At 40.4% G+C, this 26197-nt stretch overlaps 2 protein-coding genes across 2 annotated transcripts in view; both read left to right on the forward strand.

The window, feature by feature from the left end:
• LOC306878874 (uncharacterized protein) overlaps window positions 1-4251 on the forward strand; it is a gene marked incomplete at its 5' end in the record, with an annotated part of 64538 nt that extends 60287 nt beyond the window's left edge. Inside the window, 5 exons of the mRNA XM_079431453.1 lie at window positions 323-472; window positions 2228-2428; window positions 2755-2886; window positions 3085-3264; window positions 3378-4251. Of these exons, the coding sequence (XP_079287579.1) occupies window positions 323-472; window positions 2228-2428; window positions 2755-2886; window positions 3085-3264; window positions 3378-3461 (747 nt within the window). The 3' untranslated portion in view covers window positions 3462-4251. The remainder of the gene's footprint in view (window positions 1-322; window positions 473-2227; window positions 2429-2754; window positions 2887-3084; window positions 3265-3377) is intronic.
• A 1104-nt stretch (window positions 4252-5355) lies between these two features.
• LOC306878764 (sushi, nidogen and EGF-like domain-containing protein 1) overlaps window positions 5356-26197 on the forward strand; it is a gene marked incomplete at its 5' end in the record, with an annotated part of 34586 nt that continues 13744 nt past the window's right edge. The window contains 14 exons of the mRNA XM_079431282.1: window positions 5356-5565; window positions 10848-11135; window positions 11365-11505; window positions 11625-11787; window positions 11907-12032; window positions 12351-12464; window positions 12907-13020; window positions 13624-13737; window positions 17718-17825; window positions 19193-19285; window positions 19679-19810; window positions 20143-20262; window positions 20441-20557; window positions 25638-25781. Of these exons, the coding sequence (XP_079287408.1) occupies window positions 5356-5565; window positions 10848-11135; window positions 11365-11505; window positions 11625-11787; window positions 11907-12032; window positions 12351-12464; window positions 12907-13020; window positions 13624-13737; window positions 17718-17825; window positions 19193-19285; window positions 19679-19810; window positions 20143-20262; window positions 20441-20557; window positions 25638-25781 (1984 nt within the window). The remainder of the gene's footprint in view (window positions 5566-10847; window positions 11136-11364; window positions 11506-11624; window positions 11788-11906; window positions 12033-12350; window positions 12465-12906; window positions 13021-13623; window positions 13738-17717; window positions 17826-19192; window positions 19286-19678; window positions 19811-20142; window positions 20263-20440; window positions 20558-25637; window positions 25782-26197) is intronic.

Below are 26197 nucleotides of genomic sequence, written 5' to 3' on the forward strand. Positions count from 1 at the left end.
TGACGGTGTATTAAAATGCTGGACTGAACTCTCTGGAGGGCTTTTAAGGCTTAGTATAAGTCTGTTTTAAAAATGCTGTACAAACAAAAACACTGCGGCCTCAGTGTAAATCTTGTTCAGTTTGCTTGAGACCTGCCAGCTCATGCCAATAAAAAGTGATCCGAGGGTTGGGAAAGAGTGGGGAAAAAGGGGGAAAAGACAGGACACTGGTAGTAGTGAGGAGAAGAACAGCCTCCTCATTAAAACTGGATGTGGGTGTGTGATTATGCATGTGTGGACTGATGCCTGTTCATACTTGTCTGTGTGTGTTATATGTGCACAGGAAAGGTTGGATAAGACACGGGAGGCTCTAACAAACAGTAGGAAGCAAAATCATGGCTTGAGTGAGAGACTACAGATCCTGCAGAGAAGCCAGGAAGAGTCTGAACTCAGGGTCTCTGAACTGGACAAACAGACACGAGGCCTGCAGGAGGTTAAGCGCACACACACACACACACACACACACACACTCTCTCTTACAGTTTACACAGTATTTTAAATGGTTAGTTCACCCAAAATAAAAATTCTGTGATCATTTACTCACCCTCATGTCGTTCCAAACCCGTAAGACTTTTGTTCATCTTCATCTTCGAAGAGATTTCTGTCCTTCCATAGAAAGATCACTACACCAAATCTTGGTGCTTAGAAAAGTTAATAAAGATACAAGAAATAACATCCACATGAATCAAGTGGTTTAATCTAAGGGTGTTTTCACAGCTGGCCCGTTGTTTCGGAACCTGGCACGTTTCCCCCCTTAGCTTCGTTTGGGCATATGTGAACACAGCAATCGTGCTCAGATAAACACCAAAACAATCGGTCCGAGATCGCCTGAACGAGGTGGTCTCAACTCGATTGAAAACGAACTCTGGAGCGGTTCGGTTGTAGTGAGAAAGCAATCCGATCCAACGGACCAATGAACCAGGCTATATCACACTGTATAATGGGTAATTATGTAAGTTCCGTGAAAAGCAGTGTACGGGTGTGCATGTCTTCGCCATTCAAAATCAAAGCGTGCCTTTTCATTTTATAATGCTGTCTTAATGCTCTTCGTAGTAGGTGCATTTTAACAATGTTTTGCCGACGAATCCTGGACTCCTGCTCAAAATGATAAATTAATAAGTATATTGACAGCTACAAAAAAAGGATGTGGTTCCATCCTGACGTGTGTGTGTGTGTGTGTGTGTATGTGTGAGAGAGAGAGAATTTGTTTGCCTCTCTTTCTAACTGAATCATTAATTGTCATTCCAGCTCTGTGGAACTTTGACCAATGAGGGGACAGTTTACTCACACGTGACTTGTATTAACAATTTTGGTCCACTTAGAAACTTTGCCATGTGAAAGAGAACCGCATCAACAATAAAAAGCAACATTGTAATAATTTTAATCCCTGTTTCAGAACAAAGCAATTGATCTACAGGTGTGAAAACACCCTAAGTATTCTAAAGCGACATGATTGCTTTACATGAACAGATTTTATTTATGCTTTTATTCACATATAAACTTTGAACAGTGCAAATACATAGAGCATGTCAAATATAGCAATTGGAAGTTCAAATGTTTGGCACACGAAAACAAACCTCATTGCTTTTCATACAAGTATGGCTCAGCTTCTTTTTACCATATTTATTGTTTTGAAGATGAATCAAAATCTTATGGGTTTGTAAATGACATGAAGGTTAGTAAATGATGACAGAATTTTTATGTTTGGGTGATCTTGTTCAAATAATTTGGTCCTTGGAGGCACATACATCAAACAAATCCTGGAACATGTTTTACATTTCAAGCGACATAGGGTGGAAATGTTGGCAAGGGGTGATGTTTCACATATTGCACCCTTTTTCTCTGTCTGTCACTCTCAGTGTCTGTAAAAACACAAAATTAAAAATAAAATGCAACCAAACAAAATTCTAATAAAATATAACGAACTACACCATCATCACAGTGATGAACTGACAAAGAGATTTTTGTTATTGTCAGTTGGGCGAAATTCAAGGTTCTTATCCTCTTGCACATGACACCATATCTAAACCAGACAAAAATACAGCCAAAGCTGTCTCTTCTTTTTTAATCTGAGTTTCTGCCCCAGACATGAAACATTCTAGTCCAGAAAACCATGTTTATTTACACCAGTTCTGGTCTGGACAGTCATGTATATGGTGTCTATTCTACATCTCTTCTAAATCACTAGGCTGTGAGACAGAGGCAACAGGCTAAGCAGGAGGTGCAAGAGAGCTATGCACTCTTGCAAGGAGAAAAGGATCAGCTTCAGGAGCAGGTGGCTACCCTGCAGACCACTGCACATCGGCTGCAGGGAGAGAAAGCTGAGCTGGAGTGGACACTGGTCCGTCTGGAAAAAGACATGTCCTCTCTAAAGCGTACACTGGAGAAGGTACATCATGCTGTTATAAATAGCATGCACAGCCAGACATAATGACTTTCAAATGGTTTGTTGTTTATGTCACTGATTGTGATGTTTAATTTGTGCAAACTAATCAGATTGCCTTGTCTGTACCCTATTCTATTCTTAGTATTATCGGTTGAGGTATGTTTGTATGAGGGTTTGTTTTGGAGTGTTTGTGTGAGTTTGCTAATGACTTGCCAATCTTGTCAAACATAAAATGATCCTCCTACATAAATGCACAGCATGTGACAGTATCTCACAAGATATTTCTATCCTTTGCATGCATTTTGTTTGCATGCATGTGTTGTGTGCAGGTAGAAAAGAATCGCCAAAGGAAGGAGGCAGAGGTATTACATGCTGAGCGTGAGAGAGAACAGCAAGAACAAAAGATCCGAAATCTAGAGCAAGATTTAAGCGAGACACAGGCCGAAATTCACATGCTACAGGTGATAGACATACTTATGGATAGAGTAAGAAGAAGTCCATAAGAAGTCCATAATACATGGACCAGCATCTAGTACTCTCACCTTTAGAAATCTGATTATAATAACATTAAATGGTCATGTGTCATGTTCGTTTTTCAAGCTCGTATTGTTTTTGTATTGGATTCGCTTGTGACAGGATGTTATGTGTTGTCTCTGCAGTCACAGATCTCTATCTTGGAGCAGACTCACTCCCAGAGGCTCCTGGAAGTGACAGCCCGCCACAGGCAAGAGCTAGACCTGGAGACCGAGCGGATGAGGGACTCCCAGCAGCAGGCAGAGAGAGCACTGGAGGCTCGAGAGAAAGCTCACCGCCAGAGGGTCCACTGCATGGAGGAACAGGTTTGAGAAAGCTATAAAAATGTGATGTATTGTAATAGTGACATTTACATTACTTTCAATAGTAAGAACTAAAGAAGCCTTTAATGAAAACTTGACAGTTCTGTGTTTCTCAGGTTTGCACACTGAAAGAACAGTTGGAGCAGGAGATGAAGAGGAGGCAAGCGTATATGAAGCAGATGCTGAGATTGGGGCTCTAAAACTGTAGTGGTTTGGAAATTCAGCCCATGGTGACCAACTGACAGCTTTTTGTTACCAAACATGTTTGTAGTCTCTCAAAGGCCTATAACCAATGAAACAGGGCCTGTGCTAACATGACACACACATAATTCACACATACTTTAGATTTAAAAACACACAAAATCACTGGTCTCAGAGAGAATTGTTGGACTACATTTGCACAAATACTTTAAGTAATCCTGATCCACACCATAAGAACCCAGTAACAACAAACAAAGAGATCACTGTTTCACCAAATGCTTCTCAATTGCCAAATTGTTTTAAGGATTTGTGCAGCAAACTGTTGAAAGAGACCATAAATCTACCTTAAGTCTATCCCTGTTCATCTTAGAGCATTAAGCACAGTCTCAATTCTTCACCACACACACTTTTAAACATCTGTACCTACCTTAAATATTACACCCTAGTTCCCCTAAACTGTTTTGCAAACCACAAAATTATGCTCTTTTCCTGCTACTTTGTAGCTTACATGATTGCGGTGATCATTATTTAAACATGCTACCATTTAGAGAATAAGATCATGTTTTAGTTAGTACCAATCAGCTAAATTACAGCTTGAGTGAATCAGGACAGAAAATTAATCATATATCTTACCTACAAATGCTGTTTTCATATTATTGTTTCCATATGGTGTTTCTTTTACTATGGGTGTTAAACAATTTCTATTTCATAATCACTACTGTGTTGTAACTATTAGAAAACTGATTTGTTTAATCACAAAGTATTTTTTATGAGTCAATAAAACCATACAAACAAGAAAAATAAAAATGAGATTGATCTTTGTGGTCTGAAGAATTGCTGTCAATTGGCTTTGGTGTATTTTGGATAAATGCTGTAGTTTATGATGTGTGCAAATTAGCTATAACTACCTATAAAATAATCTTTGTGATGTTCTGCCTCCAAGATTTGATTCCCGCCACTAATAACCCCCTGGGTAAAAATAATCTAATTTTATTTTAGGGGAGTTGTTTCAAGCACATTTCAAATATTTGAAATCTTGCCTTGTATGATTAATCTGGAGGAAAATTGATTTTCAAAGAGTAAGAAGTCTTTCAGTAAAGCTCTAGTCCAAACCAAGAGGCTTTTGTATATTTTCCTCCTTTTGAACAGACATCTTGTGTACAGTATACAAGGAATGCACTATGACATCCCAACTTCTGGAACTCTTACACTGCCATGTGGTAGTGTGTTCCACACTGAGACATGTTCTTCTAGGGAAGGGTATTTCTCAGCAAAAGTTAAGAGCAGAGGAAAGTGCCCTGTCAGAGTCTCTTTAAAGCAGCCCTTTGATTACCATAGCTCCACCCAGTGCTTATCCAGTTACCAGTCTCTCCTCAGCTATTGGATAAGAGTTCTTAATCATGCAAGGTAGTGAATCCCTGGGGGGGTGGGGCTGGGTCTGAAAGAACTCCTTTGGCAGGCAGAATAGAGGTTTTATTGAGGATATTTCTAAACTAACCATCAGGGACCAAGTCACTGGATTGTAAAAAAAAAAAAAAAAAAAAATAGAGCCGAATCACTCTGCTCCCTCTCCTTCTTTCTCTCTCTCACTCTGTTCATTTCAGTGAGCGGCACGGAGCACAGCAGCTCTTGAGCACCCAGCAGCACGCAGAATGCAAGGAATCTACCCCCTTGTTATAGACCAACAGCCCAAGTACCAGGGCTGCGAGAAGATCTGAGAGGAAACAAAGGGTGGAATTAGAAACCAAAAGAGGAAAATTACAGAAACGGAGAAGAAAGACAAGGAGGATCATTGGTTGAGCATTTGACACTGGGGTTTAGAGTTGTCTTGTTGCCCTCTCTGAGTGTCCTGGATCTTAGTCCTCTCCTCTCCATCCCTCTGCAGACAAGGTCATGTGGTGGCTGAGGAGACTGGTGCTCTCCGTGTGCATACTTCTTATTTTGCTTCATGGCGTGGAGCCGGCTGTACCCCTGGAGGAATTCTACCCATTTGGCCTGGATGAGGGTGACTCCCAGACCATCGAGCAAGATGATGGAGGATCAGGACTGGTAGCAATCTCTGTGGCTTTCCCTTTCTTCGGGGAACGGCACACTGGACTTTATGTGAGTACAGATTGTATGTTTGAAATGTATGAGTCTTGTGCAGGAGAATAAGGTATTTCATTCAGTAGCTTTGAGGGAAACAGAGGCAGGTCTTACAGCTTGAGATTGGATGATGAACCTCTGCACCACAAAGTTTTATTATGTCACATGGCACAGTGACTAAACTACTGGATGTTTTTTAGTGAAGAGATGAGAGTATATATTGCTGCTGCAACACATCTGCTTAAACTGTGGTTTGAGAGAGTGAGGTGGAGAAAAGAAACAAGAAGAATGACTGTCATGAGGAAAACCAGTGATAGAAAACAAGTGTGGCAAGTGCTCTGACAGGTCTCGGTTCTTTGATCATAGCTGCGTCCTGCATTTGGTTGGGTGAGCGGGGCTTTCATCTGTGGCATGTACACTTTTCAAACTCAGCGCAGTGGAAGCTCCATCCTCGTAAATCAACGCCATCTGTTTTGATGCAGCATCCCAGTTGTATTGCCTCCCAAAATATGCTGCTCCACCCAGGGCACCCATCTTTACTATCAACTTTCCATCTCCAACACCCTACCCAGCCTGGCCGAGGTACCATGGTGACAGAGGCTAGGTTTCCAGACTGGGCTACAAGCGAATGGATGAATGAGATCACAATCCCAATGCAGCGGACGACTGACAGAGAAGACATGCCACACAACCTCTCCAAGCCACTGCATGACATTCAAACAACTGTGCCCTCACAAATTTGAGGTGAAATATTGTGGTTCCTATTTTAAAGTCATGAAGTCACTTAGACGTCCTGGCCAATGCAGCTTGCTGAAATAGTGCATGGTTGTCTACAGAACCTAGTTTAACTTGTGATACATCTGTGCGTCACCCTGAGTGGTATCTTATATCTCAGAGCACAATGTAAATATTAATGTGAAATGAAGACAAGATAAGACCTGCTGCGGATAGCAGTGAAGATCTAAAATTAGATTACCTCAATGTGAGCAGGAGAGAACTGAAAGTACAGTTATGGGTGGTAACTGCAGAAAGGGTGCAACGAGTACAAACTGGGAGGCAACTGCAGGTCGATTGGAGTAAGATTTTGAAAGTCACTGGTGCATTGAGGCATGCAACAGCATTAAAACTGCTGTCATAATTTCTGTATTGCACTCAAGCTGCTTGAACCAAAATCAATTACACTTCAGCTTTATTGCACGCTACAGCCACATGTGGATCTCTTCCGCAAGGGAGCTGCTTTAGAACAGGTGAGATTTTGGAGAGTACACAAGGAGAGATCCTCATGGATAATTTCTTCCGGGAGGGCATTCCAAGCCTTCAGGCCTTGAAAAAACAGAAAAGCTCTTGAGCCAAACAATTTGAGGTGGTTCTTGAGACTTGTCTCAGGGTATTACTGTAAGAGCTTCCCTACAGCAAAAAGAAGGTTTAGTACTGCCTGCTATTGCATGTTTAACTTCCTGACCTACTCTTTCTGTCCACCTCCAGTCATCCTTCTCACTTTTTCTCATTCACTCCCTCTTCATTTATAATATTATAAGTAAACCCAAAAAAAGCTCTGCCTCAGATTGAAGCATGACTTTCAAGCACGGTATTTTTTTACTGTAAAAAAACAGGGATTTGTTCACACGCTGTTTACCTAAATTTGAGTCTCACTGTCAGGAATTATGAAAGCCGGTTCTTTGACATCCAGGACTTCCAGGGATGGGCATAGTTCCACAGTGATATGCCTTCTCTGCTTGACATTTTATCAGCCCAGAATTGTCCAAAATGTGCTTTTTCTTGTTCCACAATTGCGTTCTTTTTTGGGGGGGTCTGAGAGATTTCACATGTAGCTGCGACCTCTCCTCTTTCCCTTCATTTACCCTCACCCTTCCCTCTTCCTCCTCTTCTTCAGCCTCAGATAACAAGTTCAAGGGTCTTCCCAATGGACCTGTCCAGCTGCTCTATTGAAGAGAGGCATGATCCCTTTAACAGAACCCAGATGCATCTGTAAAGTGTCTTAGGGATGCCAAACAATGCAGGCCCTCAATTAACTAACCTTATGAATGACTGGGATGAAGAGCAGGAAGGATGAGATCCAAGGCTAGCATGACATGGACTTCCAAAGCAAATGCAAAAAACAAAGTTTGAAATTATTTTGAATGAAACTGGTGTAAGTTTTGATGGAGAACAGAACACCATTACTGATTTTCAGCGACCTCAAGTTAAGAAACCTCCCAACAAGTTGTTTGTAAGGGAAGCTATAAAAAGGATGTTTATAATTGTTTTAGGCATAGAATTGTTCATCCAACAGTTGAGTTAAAGCAGAAGAGGGAAAATGATGGGGACAGAAAGATTTGAGGTTTCACGGCACACTGAGAGCACATCTGCTAAAGCTCATCCTCAGCACTTCAACACTTCATGTTTGCGCAACTATAGAAAGGGAATCTTCAACCTTGAGGGATTTTTTTCTTTATCTCTTTCTCTCTCTATCCTCTTTGCTCCTCTCCTCCTCCTCCTCCTCCTCCTCACTTAAGTAGCCCAAATATTAGCTAAGTGTGTGAGGACATATGTGTTATTTTGTTAGGAGCTGGGTAGCTTAGCATGTAATGCTTTATGTCAAGATAAGTAATATGTTATGCTAAGCTTTGAGCTAATATTTGGACTTGATTCAATAGGGGCAGCCACTGAAATTAATTTTTCTGTGCTGGGTTTAAGTTATTTTTCCAAGAATAGAGAAAATCTTTGTATATTATTATAAGATATGAGTTAGTGAAGTGCCATACAGAGGGTCATGGTTTAGCATTCTGTGGAATGCCAGTCATGATAAAGAAACCCACCACAACCGCACAAGGGCGTGAAGCAAGAGGAGCCAAGGTCAAACATACAAACACATCCACTTCAGCTTTTTCCTCAAATTACTAGGAAGAGCAAGAAAAGGTTCCCATGTCAAGATTCAATGTTTTGAAATATTTTTTTTGGCATCCTTTTTCCCAGGTGAACATTTATTTTAGTATTAAAATGACTTCAACAAAACCAATCTATGAAAACTTGCGATTTATCCGGTGAAGAATAACCCAAAAATAACTTGGTCACATAAGTGGCACCATATAGACCTAAATATAAGAATAGAACAAAAAGAAAACAAAACAAATAAAAACATTACTTATATACTCATAAATTATTTTGTAAATGATGACGGCATGTTTACGCAAATGTGATCCACTTCATCAAATGTGTTTTTTTGTTTTTATTTACACCTAACTGAATTTTACTTCTCAGAAAGCTGACCTGTTTAAACTAAGTTATGATTGCTTTTAATTCACTTCTAGTCTGCGGTTAGATCAAATTAATACATCCCACTTTTAATAAGATATTAGAACATGAAAGAAAAGCAGCTAGGTTTAACCTCTTCCAGATGCTACAAATAGATCAGAACAAATGCCAGGACATATTACAACACCAGAGAATAATATCTAATGTAGTGCTTAGTGAGATTTCCGCTGCTAATTTAGCAGCAAGTTAAGCAATTTCCATTCATTACCTCCGCTCACTGTTGCTACTAGCTCTCCACTGCTTGTGCTGGTGAAAACACTGCTGTTCCTATTGTACTGCTGTACAACTCTCTTTTCCCAGTTTGCTGCTTATATCATTAGCATGCAATGGTTTAGTACTGCAGCCCATTCTCAAGTGTTTTGGTCATCTGTGAAACATTTACTCTAAATCACACTTTGGTTCCTGTCAAGGGTTTGTATCTGTCAGTGAACTGTACCTGCACTTTCCATCCCTCCATCTTTTCCATTTCTCCAGCTTCTCTCTTTGTCTTTTCTTTCATTCTTCTGCTCTCACAGGGCTCCTTTCAGTGACCCCAGAGTTGTGGCCCTGCAGGCTTCACTCTGCTTCTCTATGTTAACCACACTCTCGCCATAGCACGCTGATGCAGAGAGGGGAAGACTGCGGTCGGCCAATTAACCAAGCACCCGAGTCAGGCCAAACAAAACTTCCTCTACTGTTTTTACAGCAAAGGCCTCCGAATTATGGTTTCCATACGCATGGGGAGGGGAGAAGAAAGGCCATGTGTCTGACATTGCCTTTGTTGCTGTTGCTGCTGCCAGAACTGGGTACAGATCAGTGAAATGAAGGGACAGGGAAGTTGGCACTGGGGAGTGAACACCTGGAGAGGGGTGCGACTGTGCAGGTGCAAACAGACTAGCATAAGTTAGCATTAGATACACTCTCTAATCGTAACTCTGTTGCTCTGTGCTGTGACAATCTGATATGGGGCAGAAAGGTGACATTGTATTTTTCTATTAAAATGACAGAACAGTTTAGAAAGGATTTTAAATTTCCAGTCTTTCCACTGGAGAACTATTGAGGAAGCTTGGTTGCAAAACCTCCACCAAAATGGAGAACCAGAAAGCTATGGAATAATTTCACACACCCCTGTTGGCCAGTTTAGTGAATTTGCATGCATATTCATATCAGTTGGATAACACTGTGCCCCTGAGAATACACTCCAAGATTTCTTCAATGTCAGTCTGGCTGGACATTCATCACAGGAGTAGACTCGGTCAACAGAGTAAAGCCAGTGGTCAGCAAAGCAAGTGTTGGGCTCTGTGGTTACTTTAGAGACAGTTATAAAGGCCTCGCCCTCTAAAACCACTTCTAGTGGACAAGAGCCAGGGCAGGTGTGTCAGAATTTGTATGTGTGTCTGAAAATTGCTCAGGTTTTCTCAGCTGCAAGACGTGGATGTCTGGCAGAACAAGGCAGCTGTCTGTTCCCTGATGGGAAATGGATACATCTGCCACAGGAGCCTGCCTCACTCTTTCATCCTGCAATGCTACTGCTCACTCTAATGTGTCAACACACTACTGGACACCTCAGCCTGTCTCCGCTTATTCCCAGTCAGCATGTTCCATACATCATAGACAGCCGATTACTGTTCCAGGCCCTTCGCAATATCTACCCCAACAGTCACTACAAGAAACTGAATTGTCCTTTAAAAGTTCTGCTTGAAAATTATTTGTAAAATCATTGGATTTTTGTTGGTCTACGACTTCTTGACTCTGTAGTACTCCTGAGTGAACCAACCCGGTCTCTGTCGTCAGGTATACTTGAGTGTGGAAAGAATTTCATGGAGATGAAATATGTTATTTGTGCAACTCAGAAAGCGAATGTCCAAACATGCAGCTCATGGTGTGGTAAGGCTTTAGCAGTGGAATCTGGGAATGAGTGCCAGGATGGTGAGCTGAAAGAAGCTTTGTGTGCTGACTCTGCTAACCCTGAGCATGTACATGCTCTTCTTTTCTGTGTCTTCAAGGTCAACAACAATGGCCTGGTGTCTTTCCTGAGGGAGGTGTCCCAGTTCACCCCTGTGGCATTCCCTATTGCTGGAGACCGCAGGGTGGTGGCTCCGTTCTGGGCAGATGTAGACAACCGACGGGCAGGAAAAGTTTTTTATCGAGAGAGCAAAGATCCTGCCGTCCTGAGAAAAGCCACTGCAGACATTAATCGTTACTTTCCTGAGTTCCCTATGTTTGTCACTACATGGGTGCTGATTGCAACCTGGCATCAAGTCACATTTTTTGGTGGCAGCTCATTAACTCCGGTACCAAGTTCATGTCATTTTTTATAATGTTTCCTTTAGAAGACCATCTAGGTTTATCAGGTCTGGCCCTCAAGGTCTACTGTCTAGAAGAGTTGATCCCTGATCAAAATTAAACTCTGCAGGACAGTGGACCTCAAGGGCCAGAGTTAAGAAAATCTGGTCTAACAAGTAAATTAAAATTCTGAATACTGGTTGTGGCAACTGACTTTCTGTCTGTTCTTCTCTAAAGGTCAATACATTTCAAGTAGTTCTCATCACAGATGGTGAGCTCTCCTTCACCATTTTCCAGTACCACAATATTTCTTGGACAACAGGGATGCATGCTACCAGTGGTGGTGACATAGCAGGTTTAGGAGGAATAGCTGCACAGGTAAGGTCATTGCCTTTACTCATGTTAGTTTTTAATTTTGACAAAAATTACTTAAGTGACATTCAAATGTAATAGAATCCACCTGAGAGAACGTTCCTCCACTTCCACTCTCTTCCTAGGCAGGTTTTAATGCTGGCGATGGGAGGCGCTATTTCAATATCCCTGGCTCTCGGACAGATGACATTGTTGAAGTTGAAGCCACCACAAATGTGGGCTATCCTGGTCGTTGGGTCTTTCGTATTGATGATTCTCAGGTGCAAGTGGGCAGCTGCAATGACTCAGGTATGCCACCAAAGGAAAGGAAAAAAGAATCAGTGTATCCAACAAATTAGAAACCATTATGGACAGTACAAACAGGAAAATATCAGTCTGCTCAGACTCTTTTCCATTGTGCTCCTCAGCTTCGGTCTGTGCTAACTTAAGGCCCTGTCAAAATGGTGGCCACTGCATTGACGACTGCATCACTGGAAATCCCTCTTTCACTTGCTCGTGTTTGGCTGGCTTCACTGGACGCAGGTGCCAGATAGGTAAATGAATGATGAAATCCTTCCATCCCTCACAACTCGTACTCATCCTTTGTGTTCTTCCTCGCCAGGAAAGAGAAAGTCAGCTTGTAAAAGTAAAATTCCACCCTGCAAGCCAGGGGGACAACCTAAGGGAGAGAATTTCCCCTGGTCACATCTGTATGTAATACACATATAGTGTCCGTCCAACGTTTTGCTGTGGTCAAATCATTACCTTATCCTTCACCCCCTACACTTTAGGATTCCCTCATGTTTTCATTCCTGTGTGCACATCTAATAAAAGTCACGTTATATTTGTTGTTCTTTTGTGTGTTTTGATAGAGGTTGATGAGTGCTCTTCATACCCCTGTCAGAATGGAGGCACATGTGTGGACAAGATCAACCACTTCATCTGCCTATGTCCAGTGGGATTCATAGGGACAACATGTGAGACAGGTAAATACCCAATTCTTCAATTATCGGACTTCAATTACAATTATGCATTGCATGTAAGTTCAGAAAAAGAAAACTTTGCTCCAATATCAATAATAAGCTTGTATTTCTACAATGTTCAATATGTGGCTCTTCTCAAAAAATTATCCAATGGGGACTAAAATAGTGAGTGAAAATGTATGTGAGTTTTGAACTCAGTAAGCTCTTCTTTTCATGCTGTGGCCTCTCTCCTCTCTGATTTTGTCCTCCCCTCCTCCCTTAGCGCTCTGCTGGCTTCAACCTCTTTCTCGTTCCCACAGTCCAGCCTGCAGAGATGTATCAAACCTCTAATACCTTTCACAGCCAGAAGTGCATAGTTTCAGAGTGAGGGGAACGGTGTGGAGGATATATTAATCAGCTGAATAAATATCCAGTGTGTGTGTGTGTGTGTGTTTATTGCCTGCAGACATAGACGAGTGCCAAGAGACCCCATGCCTCAATGGAGCACAGTGCATACAGGGTGTCGGCAACTTCACCTGTGTATGCCAAGCAGGTTACACTGGGTTCCTATGCGAGTCAGGTGAGCATGGATATTGGGCGTGTCACTGAAAGGCCATGACTTTCCCCAGGGAACATTTCCTTTTTTCCGCATTAGGCCCGCACTTATTCATTTGACAGATGGTGTTATCTAGACAGACTTCATGAAGACTGCTATAGTACAGTAAATTTAAGGGCAGCTAGTAAATGGAAATATATTATCAGTTACTTTGATTTCTTTCCCCGTATTTTCATTTTGGGTCAGGTTTTATGTTCCAAATATTCAGAGTTCTCTAAGTAGACCTTGATATGACTTTTAAGGAAAAAGCACTGACATGATTCCCCTGCTTAACAAATTGGGCTTCCCACAATGGAGGTTATTGATGAAATGCAAGCCCAGTTGGGAAGCACTCTGGAAACTATACCGCTGGCCTTTGCATATCTTGAACCCTTGTTTCTACATAGACCAGAATTACTGTTAATACTAGACACCTGGTCAATGAAACTGTACACCTGCATGAACTTTCATACATTCTCACATCTTAAGATATTGATACAATCAAAACCAAGCTGTTCTAAGGATTGCCTTTCTCACGCTGACAAATTATTCTCTACACTGACACGAATCTTGTGTTTTGGAATCCAGATATCAATGAATGTGCATCCATGCCATGTTTCAATGGAGGTGTGTGTGAAGACCTGGTGAATAACTACACCTGCACCTGTACAACAAACTTCACTGGAAGCCACTGCGAGACAGGTGTGCTTTTTCTCTTGAGTTCAACCCACCATATTACTTTATAAATGACAGCCAACATATTATCTTTTGTTTTTGTTTCCCTTTGCAATGGGAAAAAATGTTTAATGATGTTTACACAGCCAGCCACCTACTTTCCACTTTATTTTTGGCTAGCTGTAACATTTTCCAACTGGGACTGACACAATGAAATTGAAAAAATAAAATAAATAAAGAGGAGGGAACACTCTGGGATAACTATGGCTTCAGACCACATCTGACTAATTGAACGGCAAATAATGTTAGCCTCATCTCATACTTATCAGGTGCTTGGTCAACTCTTGTCTGTTCATGAAAAGAAAAATTTACTCCAGTATCAATAAGAAGCTTGCATTTCTCCAATATCCAATGCATGGCTCTTCTCAAAAAGTTGTCCAACTATGGTTTTAGATGACGTGTCTGATATTATTTGCAAATAATGTCAGCATAGTTATCAGATGCTTGGTCAGCTCTTGTCTGAGGTTGAAGTGGCTTGACCTACCACCAATGTGGATTGGTTAGAGTTTCATTTAAGATACAGTCAGGTCCATAAATATTGGGACATCGACACAATTCTAACATTTTTGGCTCTATACACCACCACAATGGATTTCAAATGAAACTAACAAGATGTGCTTTACCTGCAGACTGTCAGCTTTAATTTGAGGGTATTTACATCCAAATCAGGTGAACGGTGTAGGAATTATAACAGTTTGCATATGTGCCTCCCATTTGTTAAGGGACCAAAAGTAATGGGACAATTGGCTTCTCAGCTGTTCCATGGCCAGGTGTGTGTTATTCCTTCATTATCCCAATTACAATGAGCAGATAAAAGGTCCAGAGTTCATTTCAAGTATGCTATTTGCATTTGGAATCTGTTGCTGTCAACTGTCAAGATGAGATCCAAAGAGCTGTCACTATCAGTGAAGCAAGCCATCATTAGGCTAAAAAAACAAAACAAACCCATCAGAGAGATAGCAAAAACATTAGGCGTGGCCTAAACAACTGTTTGGAACATTCTTAAAAAGAAGGAACGCACCGGTGAGCTCAGCAACACCAAAAGACCCGGAAGACCACGGAGAACAACTGTGGTGGATGACCGAAGAATTCTTTCCCTGGTGAAGAAAACACCCTTCACAACAGTCGGCCAGAACAAGAACACTCTCCAGGAGGTAGGTGTATGTGTGTCAAAGTCAACAATCAAGAGAAGACTTCACCAGAGTGAATACAGAGGGTTCACCACAAGATGTAAACCATTGGTGAGCCTCAAAAACAGGAAGGCATCTAAAAAATCCTTCACAGTTCTGGAACAACATCCTATGGACAGATGAGACCAAGATCAACTTGTACCAGAGTGATGGGAAGAGAAAAGTATGGAGAAGGAAAGGAACTGCTCATGATCCTAAGCATACCACCTCATCAGTGAAGCATGGTGGTGGTAGTGTCATGGCATGGGCATGTATGGCTGGCAGTGGAACTGGTTCTCTTGTATTTATTGATTATGTGACTGCTGACAAAAGCAGAAGGATGAATTCTGAAGTGTTTCGGGCAATATTATCTGCTCATATTCAGCCAAATGCTTCAGAACTCACTGGACGGCGCTTCACATTGCAGATGGACAATGACCCAAAGCATATTGCAAAAGCAACCAAAGAGTTTTTGAAGGGAAAGAAGTAGACTGTTATGCAATGGCCAAGTCAATCACCTGACCTGAATCTGATTGAGCATGCATTTCACTTGCTGAAGACAAAACTGAAGGGAAAATGACCCAAGAACAAGCAGGAACTGAAGACGGTTGCAGTAGAGACCTGGCAGAGCATCACCAGGGATGAAACCCAGCGTCTGGTGATGTATATGCATTCCAGACTTCAGGCTGTAATTGACTGCAAAGGATTTGCAACCAAGTATTAAAAAGTGAAAGTTTGATTTCTGATTATTATTCAGTCCCATTACGTTTGGTCCCTTAACAAGTGGGAGGCACATATGCAAACTGTTGTAATTCCTACACCGTTCACCTGATTTGGATGTAAATACCCTCAAATTAAAGCTGACAGTCTGCAGTTAAAGCACATCTTGTTCGTTTCATTTGAAATCTATTGTGGTGGTGTATAGAGCCAAAAAGTTTAGAATTGTGTCGATGTCCCAATATTTATGGACCTGACTGTATATCACTTATTTAATGTTTGTTAATGTTTTAGATCATGCTGCCCAAGTAATACCTCCAGAATATACTATGTTTTTATATATATATATATATATATATATATATATATACACAGTGGGTACGGAAAGTATTCAGACCCCCTTAAATTTTTTCACTCATTGTTCTATTGCACCCATTTGCTAAAATCATTTAAGTTCATTTTTTTCCTCATTAATGTACACACAGCATTTTTGCAGATTGAAAAACTGAAATATCACATGGTCCTAAGTATTCAGACCCTTTGCTCAGTATTTAGTAGAAGCACCCTTTTGATCTAATACAGCCATGAGTCTTTATGGGAAAGTTGCAACAAGTTTTTCACACCTGGATTTGGGGATACTCTGCCATTCCTCCTTGCAGATCCTCTCCAGTTCTGTCAGATTGGATGGTAAACGTTGGTGGACAGCCATTTTTAGGTCTCTCCAGAGATGCTCAATTGGGTTTAAGTCAGGGCTCTGGCTGGGCCATTCAAGAACAGTCACGGAGTTGTTGTGAAGAGTTGTTGTGAAGCCACTCCTTCGTTATTTTAGCTGTGTGCTTAGGGTCATTGTCTTGTTGGAAGGTAAACCTTCGGCCCAGTCTGAGGTCCTGAGCACTCTGGAGAAGGTTTTCGTCCAGTATATCCCTGTACTTGGCCGCATTCATCTTTCCCTCGATTGCAACCAGTTGTCCTGTCCCTGCAGCTGAAAAACACCCCCACAGCATGATGCTGCCACCACCATGCTTCACTGTTGGGACTGTATTGGACAGGTGATGAGCAGTGCCTGGTTTTCTCCACACATACCACTTAGAATTAAGGCCAAAAAGTTCTATCTTGGTCTCATCAGACCAGAGAATCCTCAGGTGTTTTTTAGCAAACTCCATGCGGGCTTTCATGTGTCTTGCACTGAGGAGAGGCTTCCGTCGGGCCACTCTGCCATAAAGCCCCGACTGGTGGAGGGCTGCAGTGATGGTTGACTTTCTACAACTTTCTCCCATCTCCCGACTGCATCTCTGGAGCTCAGCCACAGTGATCTTTGGGTTCTTTTTTACCTCTCTCACCAAGGCTCTTCTCCCCCGATAGCTCAGTTTGGCCGGACGGCCAGCTCTAGGAAGGGTTCTGGTCGTCCCAAACATCATCTATTTAAGGATTATGGAGGCCTCTGTGCTCTTAGGAACCTTAAGTGCAGCAGAAATTTTTCTGTAACCTTGGCCAGATCTGTGCCTTGCCACAATTCTGTCTCTGAGCTCTTCAGGCAGTTCCTTTGACCTCATGATTCTCATTTGCTCTGACATGCACTGTGAGCTGTAAGGTCTTATATAGACAGGTGTGTGGCTTTCCTAATCAAGTCCAGTCAGTATAATCGAACACAGCTGGACTCAAATGAAGGTGTAGAACCATCTCAAGGATGATCAGAAGAAATGGACAGCACCTGAGATACCTAAATATATGAGTGTCACAGCAAAGGGTCTGAATACTTAGGACCATGTGATATTTCAGTTTTTCTTTTTTCATAAATCTGCAAAAATGTCAACAATTCTGTGTTTTTCTGTCAATATGGGGTGCTGTGTGTACATTTATGAGGAAAAAAAAAGAACTTAAATTATTTTAGCATATATATATATATTTACCCTAAACAGAGATAGTTGTCATGGAAAATTCCTCTACTGATGCTGCAAATCAGACAGGTAAGTCAGTTGTTCAGTAGAACTTGTTCTTCAAGTTCCTGCCAAGCTCTATCTCCCTTTCAAAAGGTCATCACGCATAATATTTTGCTTACAGTTTCCTGCGATGGACAGAATTGTGAAAAGCGTCAAATCTGCGAGTATATTGGCTCTGGAAACTACAACTGCACCTGCACCCCAGGTTACTACGGTGATGACTGTGAAGGTACAGTACTCTCAGACTTTAATGCATAGTAGCTACTCCTCTTAAGTAACTGTGCAGGAACATGGCACAGAGGAGAACAAGGCAGACACCACTATCCCACAGGAATTTGAAGCACTGCCTGAGGAAGACTATGCAGCCGTGATAGATGAGCATAATTATCCAAACCTACAGAACCTCACCAGTTTACTGCTCAGACCTTGCAGCAAGTCGCTTGATGTTGTAAATAATTGCTTTATGGCACTTTTTTTTACTACTTTACCAACAAGAGGAAGGGCTCTTGTCTAGACTTAAAAGGGCCTCTGTTTTATGAGACAGTCCTAATGTTTGGAATTCACTTCCCTGCAACAAAGCAGGTGAGATCTCTTTGGATGCTCTAACATCCAACACAAATCTCCAAAGACTCAAGTTATGAAGATGATTTGAGGTGCAACATCCTCATATTCTGCTTTATCTCATTTAGTCGATGTCAGTCAGCGTGTTATCCCTGCTCCCAGGATCACTGTGTACACTGCACACTTTGTGCCCCTATAGATTTAAAAGTACATTGTCAGCTCTAGCAAATTCATCCTACTCGTCCACCTGGAGCTGAAATAACCATCGGCTCTTATATAGACTCTCCTAAATCTCCAGAATACCTTCCTGCCCGGCTCACTTGGAATGTGTAGTGGAAAAAGTCATGCAGATCTCTCAAAAAGAGAAGGTAGAAGCTCACAGACAGAACCTAGGAGTGTCTAATGGAGCACTGAGATCAAAGAGACCGACCTTAGAGACAACAAATGAAAATGGCTCCACCGAATTAACAACCTATTAATTGCCCCTAGGGTCACACAATTTGATCAAAAACATGCTACATATTATCAGAAAAAAATAACACCCTCATGCAAGCCCCCTGGACTTCAAAAGGAAGCAATTTAACAATGATACAGCAAGTTACTTTGATCCACTGCTGCAATTACTGAGGGAAGAGGAAAATAAAAAGTCTTAAGCTTTACAGAATACTAACTTACAGTCATCCAGCACTATGAACTGTGTGGGAAAATTGTGGGAAAGACTGACTCAAGGTACAAGTTTATAATGTCCAACAGTACAATAAATCCCACCACACTACGCTAAACTATGCTCATGCGCACACACAGACACACACACAGACACACACACACACACACACACACACAAACAATGTAACATTCCCACACATGCTTCCACTGAATTTACACTTTGTTCAAGTTTGACTGATGTAAAGAAAGAGTAACATTGTACAATGGTTAGAATGTTTACTTATCCAGAATAGCGTGCTGAGCTCCTTCAAACATGTCTCTTTATCTGTCTCTTTCTGTTCTCTTTACATCACACTTAAATCCCTACAGAGGAGTGTCCCTGTCAGAACGGAGGGGGTTGTGTTGATGTGAATGGCACCTGTGAATGTCCAACAGGCTTCACTGGACTCTACTGTCAGTTTGGTATGTATTAACTGCAAACAAATACAGAATTTGTGTTTTCAAAGAGTTCCAAAGACGTTATCAAATTATAGGTAAGAGATGTCCATTTTATATGCAGTAAATGCATTGTGGAAGGAGCATATAAATGCTCATGATGGAAAAGCACTTAAGGTTCTTTTATTTATTGACCAACAGAGAAAACTGTATCCAATTGAAGAGTGTGGGCAATCTTTTATTCTAACAAAAGCACTAAAAATATCTGACAGTCACAAGATACATGCCGTATTGATCACCAGAGAAAACTGTATCCATCTAAAAAGTGTGGGCAACCTTGTTTCCAACAAAGTATTCCAAAAGTAGTACTGCACACAAATTTGTATAACTAATTTCTGCCATTTTTTTTTTACTCCTTAGAGGTAACACAAACACCTTGCAGTAACAACCGACCATGTCCAGATGGAGGTCCATGCTTAGAGTATGGCGGCACATACCTCTGCACCTGCCAAACTGGTGTTGACTTTGATCACAAGGACTTCTACCCATATGGTAAGAGCCCTAGAGAACCTTGAAGCCATGTGCAAGCCATGGTCTCCATGACAAATTAACAAATACTGTGCCAGGTTTTCAGGGTGGTAAAGGTCCCCAGAGCAGCTACGGCGTTATGTTGAGTAAATGAGAAAAGAAAGATTTATTTGCATGTTGACATAATGTGAAGGTAATCTTGCAACTTGGCTTTTGAAATTCACAGAGGATCTATGCTGTGGTGTGCATTTAAATGAAATCATTCCAACATACTCAAATTAAAGTTACTAGTGAGCGTTAAAAAACGATCACATGCTGTGAAGGAACGTGGTGAAGCTGGTGTGTGTGTTTTTCAGTACAGCCCCGATCAGCCTGCGATTCCTCACCGTGTCAGAATGGAGGCTATTGCTATGAGAGAGATGGAGGCTATATTTGTGAGTGCAAGCATGGCTACAGAGGCAAGCATTGCGAAAGAGGTATGTTACATCTGCTCTAAGTGTTAACATTTTGTCCTCGCACACTTACATATTAAAAGGTAGACGTCCAATTATTGTGCATAATATTGTTTAATGCACCACATATCCGTTTGGAAGAAGTCATTTTGCCTACTTGCCGGTACATACAGCATTTTTCCTCTTTTTTTTTTTTCCTCAGTCAGATTAAGTATCTGTGCCTCTAGTCCCTGTCGTAATGGAGGCTCTTGTAAAGAAGAAGCTGACAGCTACCGATGTGTCTGTCCCTACCGTTTCAAAGGGAAACACTGTGAAGTGGGTATGTACATAGTATTTCTTGCAATTAGTGGTTTTATGGTGTGAATATAAATATGTGAATGAAATTTTGGTCATGTTGTTTAAGGAGTCTTATTAGTTTGATAAACATTAAGGCCCTTTCATACCAAACGTGTTTCATGGGAAAATTTGGAATAGGAACAATGCATTTGTATTAAGCTATTAAATAAACATTTGTCTGCCAACAAAGCAGTTTTGTTTGGTTGATGAATTTTTCTTCCTCCAATGAAGAAACGTTCCAGATTTTTGAATCAAGTGTCCAGCACCACTGCAGAAGCAATATCAGAGCATTTAGTGCTAATGTGCTCAAAGTGGCATTGCAAGTTTGCTTATTCTTCTTGCAAAGTATTATTACTACATGAAAACAAGATTTTTCAAAAGATTAAAATGATAGCAATTCAGTGTAAGGTTTTTTTTTTTTTTTTTTTACTGTAGTTAAAACAAAAGGCTACTACAATGTAGTAGCAGTCGTGGCCTAATGGATAGAGAGTTGGACTTGTAACCCGAAGGTCGTGGGTTCGAGTCTCAGGTCCGGCAGGGATTGTAGGTGGGGGGAGTGAATAACCAACACTCTCTCCACCCTCAATACCACGACTGAGGTGAGACCCTTGAGCAAGGCACCGAACCCCCAACTGCTCCCCGGGCGCCGCAGCGTTGGCTGCCCACTGCTCCGCGTGTATGTTCACTACTGAGTGTACACTTGGATGGGTTAAATGCAGAGCACACATTTCACTGCTGGTTATACTCTGTATAATTGTGTATGTGACAAATAAAACTAATTATTATTATTATTATAGACTTGTACAAGAAAATTCCACATTTGCAAAATGATTGGTTTAATGTATACTTTAGTAAAATGTACTTTCATGTTGCACCTTCTACTGTAGCGGCATGAATGTGTTTCCTTCAGTTTCCTTTTTGGTTTGAAAAGTCCATTCGTCTGTGATTTGCTTATCTTTTACATTTACATTACATTTATTCATTTAGCAGACACTTTTATCCAAAGCGACTTTCAATTGGGGAATACATCAAGCGAATCATCACAGGGCGGCAAAATCGCTAGCCAGACGTCCCGGGGCTATTGTGTTTTCCAGTCGGGCTACTAAAATGTATCACTGCCCTGCCCGGCGGGCTACCTTAAATACAGGGCTCCCACGCAGTGTTCCCTCTAAGCTGAGCGCGAGCGCGAGCGCGACCGCGCTCTTCTTCCACCGCGGCCGCGCAGAAGAAATAATGTGCTTCGCGCACAGAAAAATCAGTTTGGAAGCCATTTGATTGACTGCCGCCAGTAAAAGGGAAGGAATAGCAATGCTCGGGCAAACCGCTATAGAGCTGATGTCACGACAGAGTTAGAACCGGTTTCATAGAAAGAGAACGATGTGCACCAAATGAGTCGCTGTAGAAACTCAATACTTCAATGGTTGCGGTGCGCTCAACACGAGAGACAACGCAAACGCATTGACACGTGAAATAAAACGTCCTCATGTATTAAAGAAGATTAAGTGCTGGAAATAGCGGAGGATGGGTAACAAAACTCTGAAACGTACAGTCACACAAGAGTATTGTACAAACTGTACTTCATATCCATGTTTAGACAGCTATAGAAGAATTCATATGTTCACGTTTTTTTATATATTTAACTTACAGATCTCAGCTTAAGTTTTGCTACCAGTTTCTATTCTATTCTATTCTATTCTATTCTATTCTATTCTATTCTATTCTATTCTATTCTATTCTATCAGTTTAAATAGTTTGTTTTGATAATATATTATGTTAGGGCTATATTATAAACCTGATAAATAATTGATCTTGTTTTTGAGTCTTTGACTTTGAGTCTCTTGCTCATCAAGGCTGTATTCATTTCCAAAATACAGAAACAAAAAACAGTTATATAGTGAAATATTATTGTAATTTCTAATATTGGTTTCCTATTTTTATACTTATACTTTAAAATAGTATTTATTCCTGTGATCAAAGCTGAATTTTCAGCATCATTACTCCAGTCTTCCGTGTCCCGTGATCCTTCAGAAATCATTCTAATACGCTGATTTATTATCAGTGTTGAAACTGTTCTGCTGCTTCATATTTTTTTGGAACCTGTGTTTCTTTTTTCTTTGATTCTTTGATTAATAAAACGTTTAAAAGAACAGCATTTATTCAAAATAGGAATATTTTCTAACAATAGAAGTCTTTACTATCAATTTGATCCATTTTACACATCCTTGCTGAATAAAGTTTATAACTTTCTTTAAACTTTTTTAAAGTATCTTTAAAAAATAAAAATAATTGAATAGTTTATATTGTAACACAAAATCTCTATTTTGACTAAACACTTTTTAGTCAAAATTCTTTTTAACTTTTTATTTTTTTTTAAATATCACAGGTCCCAAAAAATACAGTATATAAAAAAAAATAAAAAAGCAGTACAACTGTTTTCAACATTGATTAAAAATCAGCATATTAGAATGATTTCTAAAGGATCATGTGACACTGAAAATACTGCTTTGCTTCACAGGAATTAATTACATTTTAAAGTATATTAAAATATAAAACATTTATTTTAAATTGCAATAATATTTCACAATATTATTTTGTGAAATAATATTCAGTATTTTTTTATCAAATAGATACAGCCTTGATGAGCATAAGAAACTTCTTTAAAAAACTTTATTGATCCAAACTTTTGAACTGCAGTGTATTGTACAGTAAAAATGTTTTCTCAGGTAACCTAAAATGTACATCATTTAGTTACATCAAGCGTCAAATCAAATATAAATAGCACATTAAGGCAAGACACTGCAGGTGAATAGGGTAAAAAAAATCAACTAATAGTTATCACCTTACTTACCTAGTTGATTGATTACATTGATTATTGCAAAATGTTGTATTACAAGCTTTCTAAAATGTTAGGTTTAAATATGCAAATTATGCATTATTGAATGAAATATGTGCTAATTTGCATACATTTCTAGAACAAAAATCTAAACACTAGATGAAGTTGGTTTCAAAATTCGTATTTCATTTTATTGACATATTAGAGTCAAAAGTTTTTACAGAGGGAATTTTGGGCATCTCATTTTGTCACTCCATAATTCAGAAAATACTTAGAACAGACAGAAAACAATACATTTTCACAATTTCTTGGGGAATAAAATGTTGTATATAAATCAAGCAAATTATATATGAACAAATCCCTCTGTAAAAACCTTCAGGATATAGACAGGAATAAAGATGTAAAGTTTGGTGTGTGTAAGTGCTACTGAAGTGGAGATATATGGCTCAATAGGAGAGAAAACTCATTTTGAGAAAACGGCCTTTTAAAATAATTGTAATTGAAAATAAAATTGTAATTGAAATCTATTCACACAAATAGATAAAGTGCTATAGAAGAAACACTTAACAGTGTCTTTTGGATGTTCTCTTTCCGCTAGTCTGAAAAAATACTTTATGAAAAACTAAAAAGCCCAAAATGTCAAATTTGACATGTGCATGAAAAACGTTGTTTTTGCCTGCAGTGTCTCCCCTGAAAGTTAAAAGTTACACACTTTTTTGTGTGTGCATGCTGTACAGGTCTGGTATAAACAATGCTTTTGCTCAGGTGCCCGAATGTCCGCCCAATAGAGAAAAGTTTATTTTAGAGAAAGGATAGTTTTAAATACGTTAAATGGTATAAGAAATTATTTTTCAAATTGCCTTAAATAGATTAAGAATTCTGCAGATACCTTGTAAATAGTAAAATAAAACTCTTTCCTTGATATTCGTTGATATTTGTGTATTGAAAATGTTTTTGATTGACATTTATAGTCTTTATTTTATTTGGGCTAGTTAAATTAATTTTCGGGCTACCAAAATCTGAAGAGTACCTGGCCGAAGGGCTACCAGGGATTTAGAAACTTTGCGAGCCCTGCATCACAAAGAGGCAAATAGCACAGGAAGTGCTCATGAGACCAAGTTTCAGGCATTGTTCAAATAAGTACAAGCTAGGCTGGGGATTAAGTAAAGAGAACCAAAGGTTTTTTGTTTGTTTGCATTTTTAGGACGAAGTCAGATGGTAACGAAAGAGAGTTTTCAGCTGTCTTTGAAAATTGTCAGGGAATCAGCCTTGCGGATAGGGGTGGGAAGATCATCCCACCAGCCAGGAACGGTGAACAAAAATGTTCTGGAAAGTGATTTTGTGTCTCTCTGTGATGGTACCACAAGGAGTCGCTCACTAGTAGATCTCAGACTTCTGGAGGGAATGTAGATTCGTAATAGTGGAAGTAGGCGGGTGCTGAGCCTGTGGCTGTTCTATATTCAAGAATCAATGTCTTGAACTTGATGCATCATTTGTAGAGGTTTGATTGTGCATCATTGAAGTCCAGCCAGAAGAGCATGCAGTAGGCTAGTCCAGCCTAAAAATGACAGGGGTCTGGACAAGAAGTTGTGCAGCTTGCTCCGTTAGGACGGGCCTGATCTTTATGATATTGTGCAATGCAAACCTACAAGATCGAGCAATCTTTTCATGTTGTGTTTGCCATGAAAGTGCCTTAAGTGTGCAATGATAAATTCCCAGCCAGCAGTGAGCACCCAAGGGATGTTACAGTTCTTAGTCACCCTTCCTCTTCTCTTTTCTGGTCAAATGGAAGAAGAGTGTAATCGACTTTTCTTCATGTTTGGAAAATGGCATTTCCGCACACACAGAGTTCCATAAAACTGCACAAAGAAAAAAACTCTTCAAAGCCAAGAAGCTTTTCATCTCTGGATTTTCATTATCCCAACTTTGTCCAACATTAGAGTTGTGCAACTGTTTGGCCTTGTGTAATGATCCAATTTGCTGGAGTTTGTTCAACACTTGGAATCCTCACATGAAGGAAAAACAACTTGCCCTGGCACATGCATAAAAAGCTGTTTCTCTTTCTCAGTTCTACTATAATGATAAATGATTTCTCACACGTTGACCTCGTTTTGACGCACACATGGTCATGCTTTCTTTCGCAAATACACATGCAAGCGCATACTATATGCACACCTGTACACAGAACTGTATAACAACTGTTTTAAAATATCTTCTGTTTTGTGTTTAGGAAAGCCAGATCCTTGTGCTTCCAGTCCCTGCCTGAATGGCGGAACATGTTTCCACTACATTGGTAAATACAAATGTGAGTGCTCCCCATCCTTCGTAGGAAGACACTGCGAGATCAACAGAGGATCCAATCCAACTTTGGAGGGTAATCAAACTCTGTTTTACCTCCGAAGTACACCGAGCTGTTTGCCAACACGACAGGAATCAGGAGCTCACACAGCTCTTTGCAGTAGTCACTATTCATTCATTTAGGGGTAACTGATATGCATGTTAGGCGGAGAACAGCAGTCGTCTATCTTCATTCAGATGATGCCAGGACGAAGCAGCAGGTGCCAGTTCCTGCAGTAAAGCTGGGTTGAGTGTCACCTCCCCAGAGATGAAGTTGGATAAAGTCCTCAGTGCATCTGATACTCTCTCCCTGAACAGGAGTTATAACTCTGCTGTTACAGGCCTCCGTGTTACTGTTGATTCTACAAGGTTTTCCACAAGGTGCGGTAAAATTTGTGTCCTGCTGTTCCATGATAGGATGAAATACCGTCCCCTTGACACCTAAAACATTTC

Source organism: Barbus barbus, assembly GCF_936440315.1.
Source record: "Barbus barbus genome assembly, chromosome: 13".
NCBI classification, from domain to species: domain Eukaryota; kingdom Metazoa; phylum Chordata; class Actinopteri; order Cypriniformes; family Cyprinidae; genus Barbus; species Barbus barbus.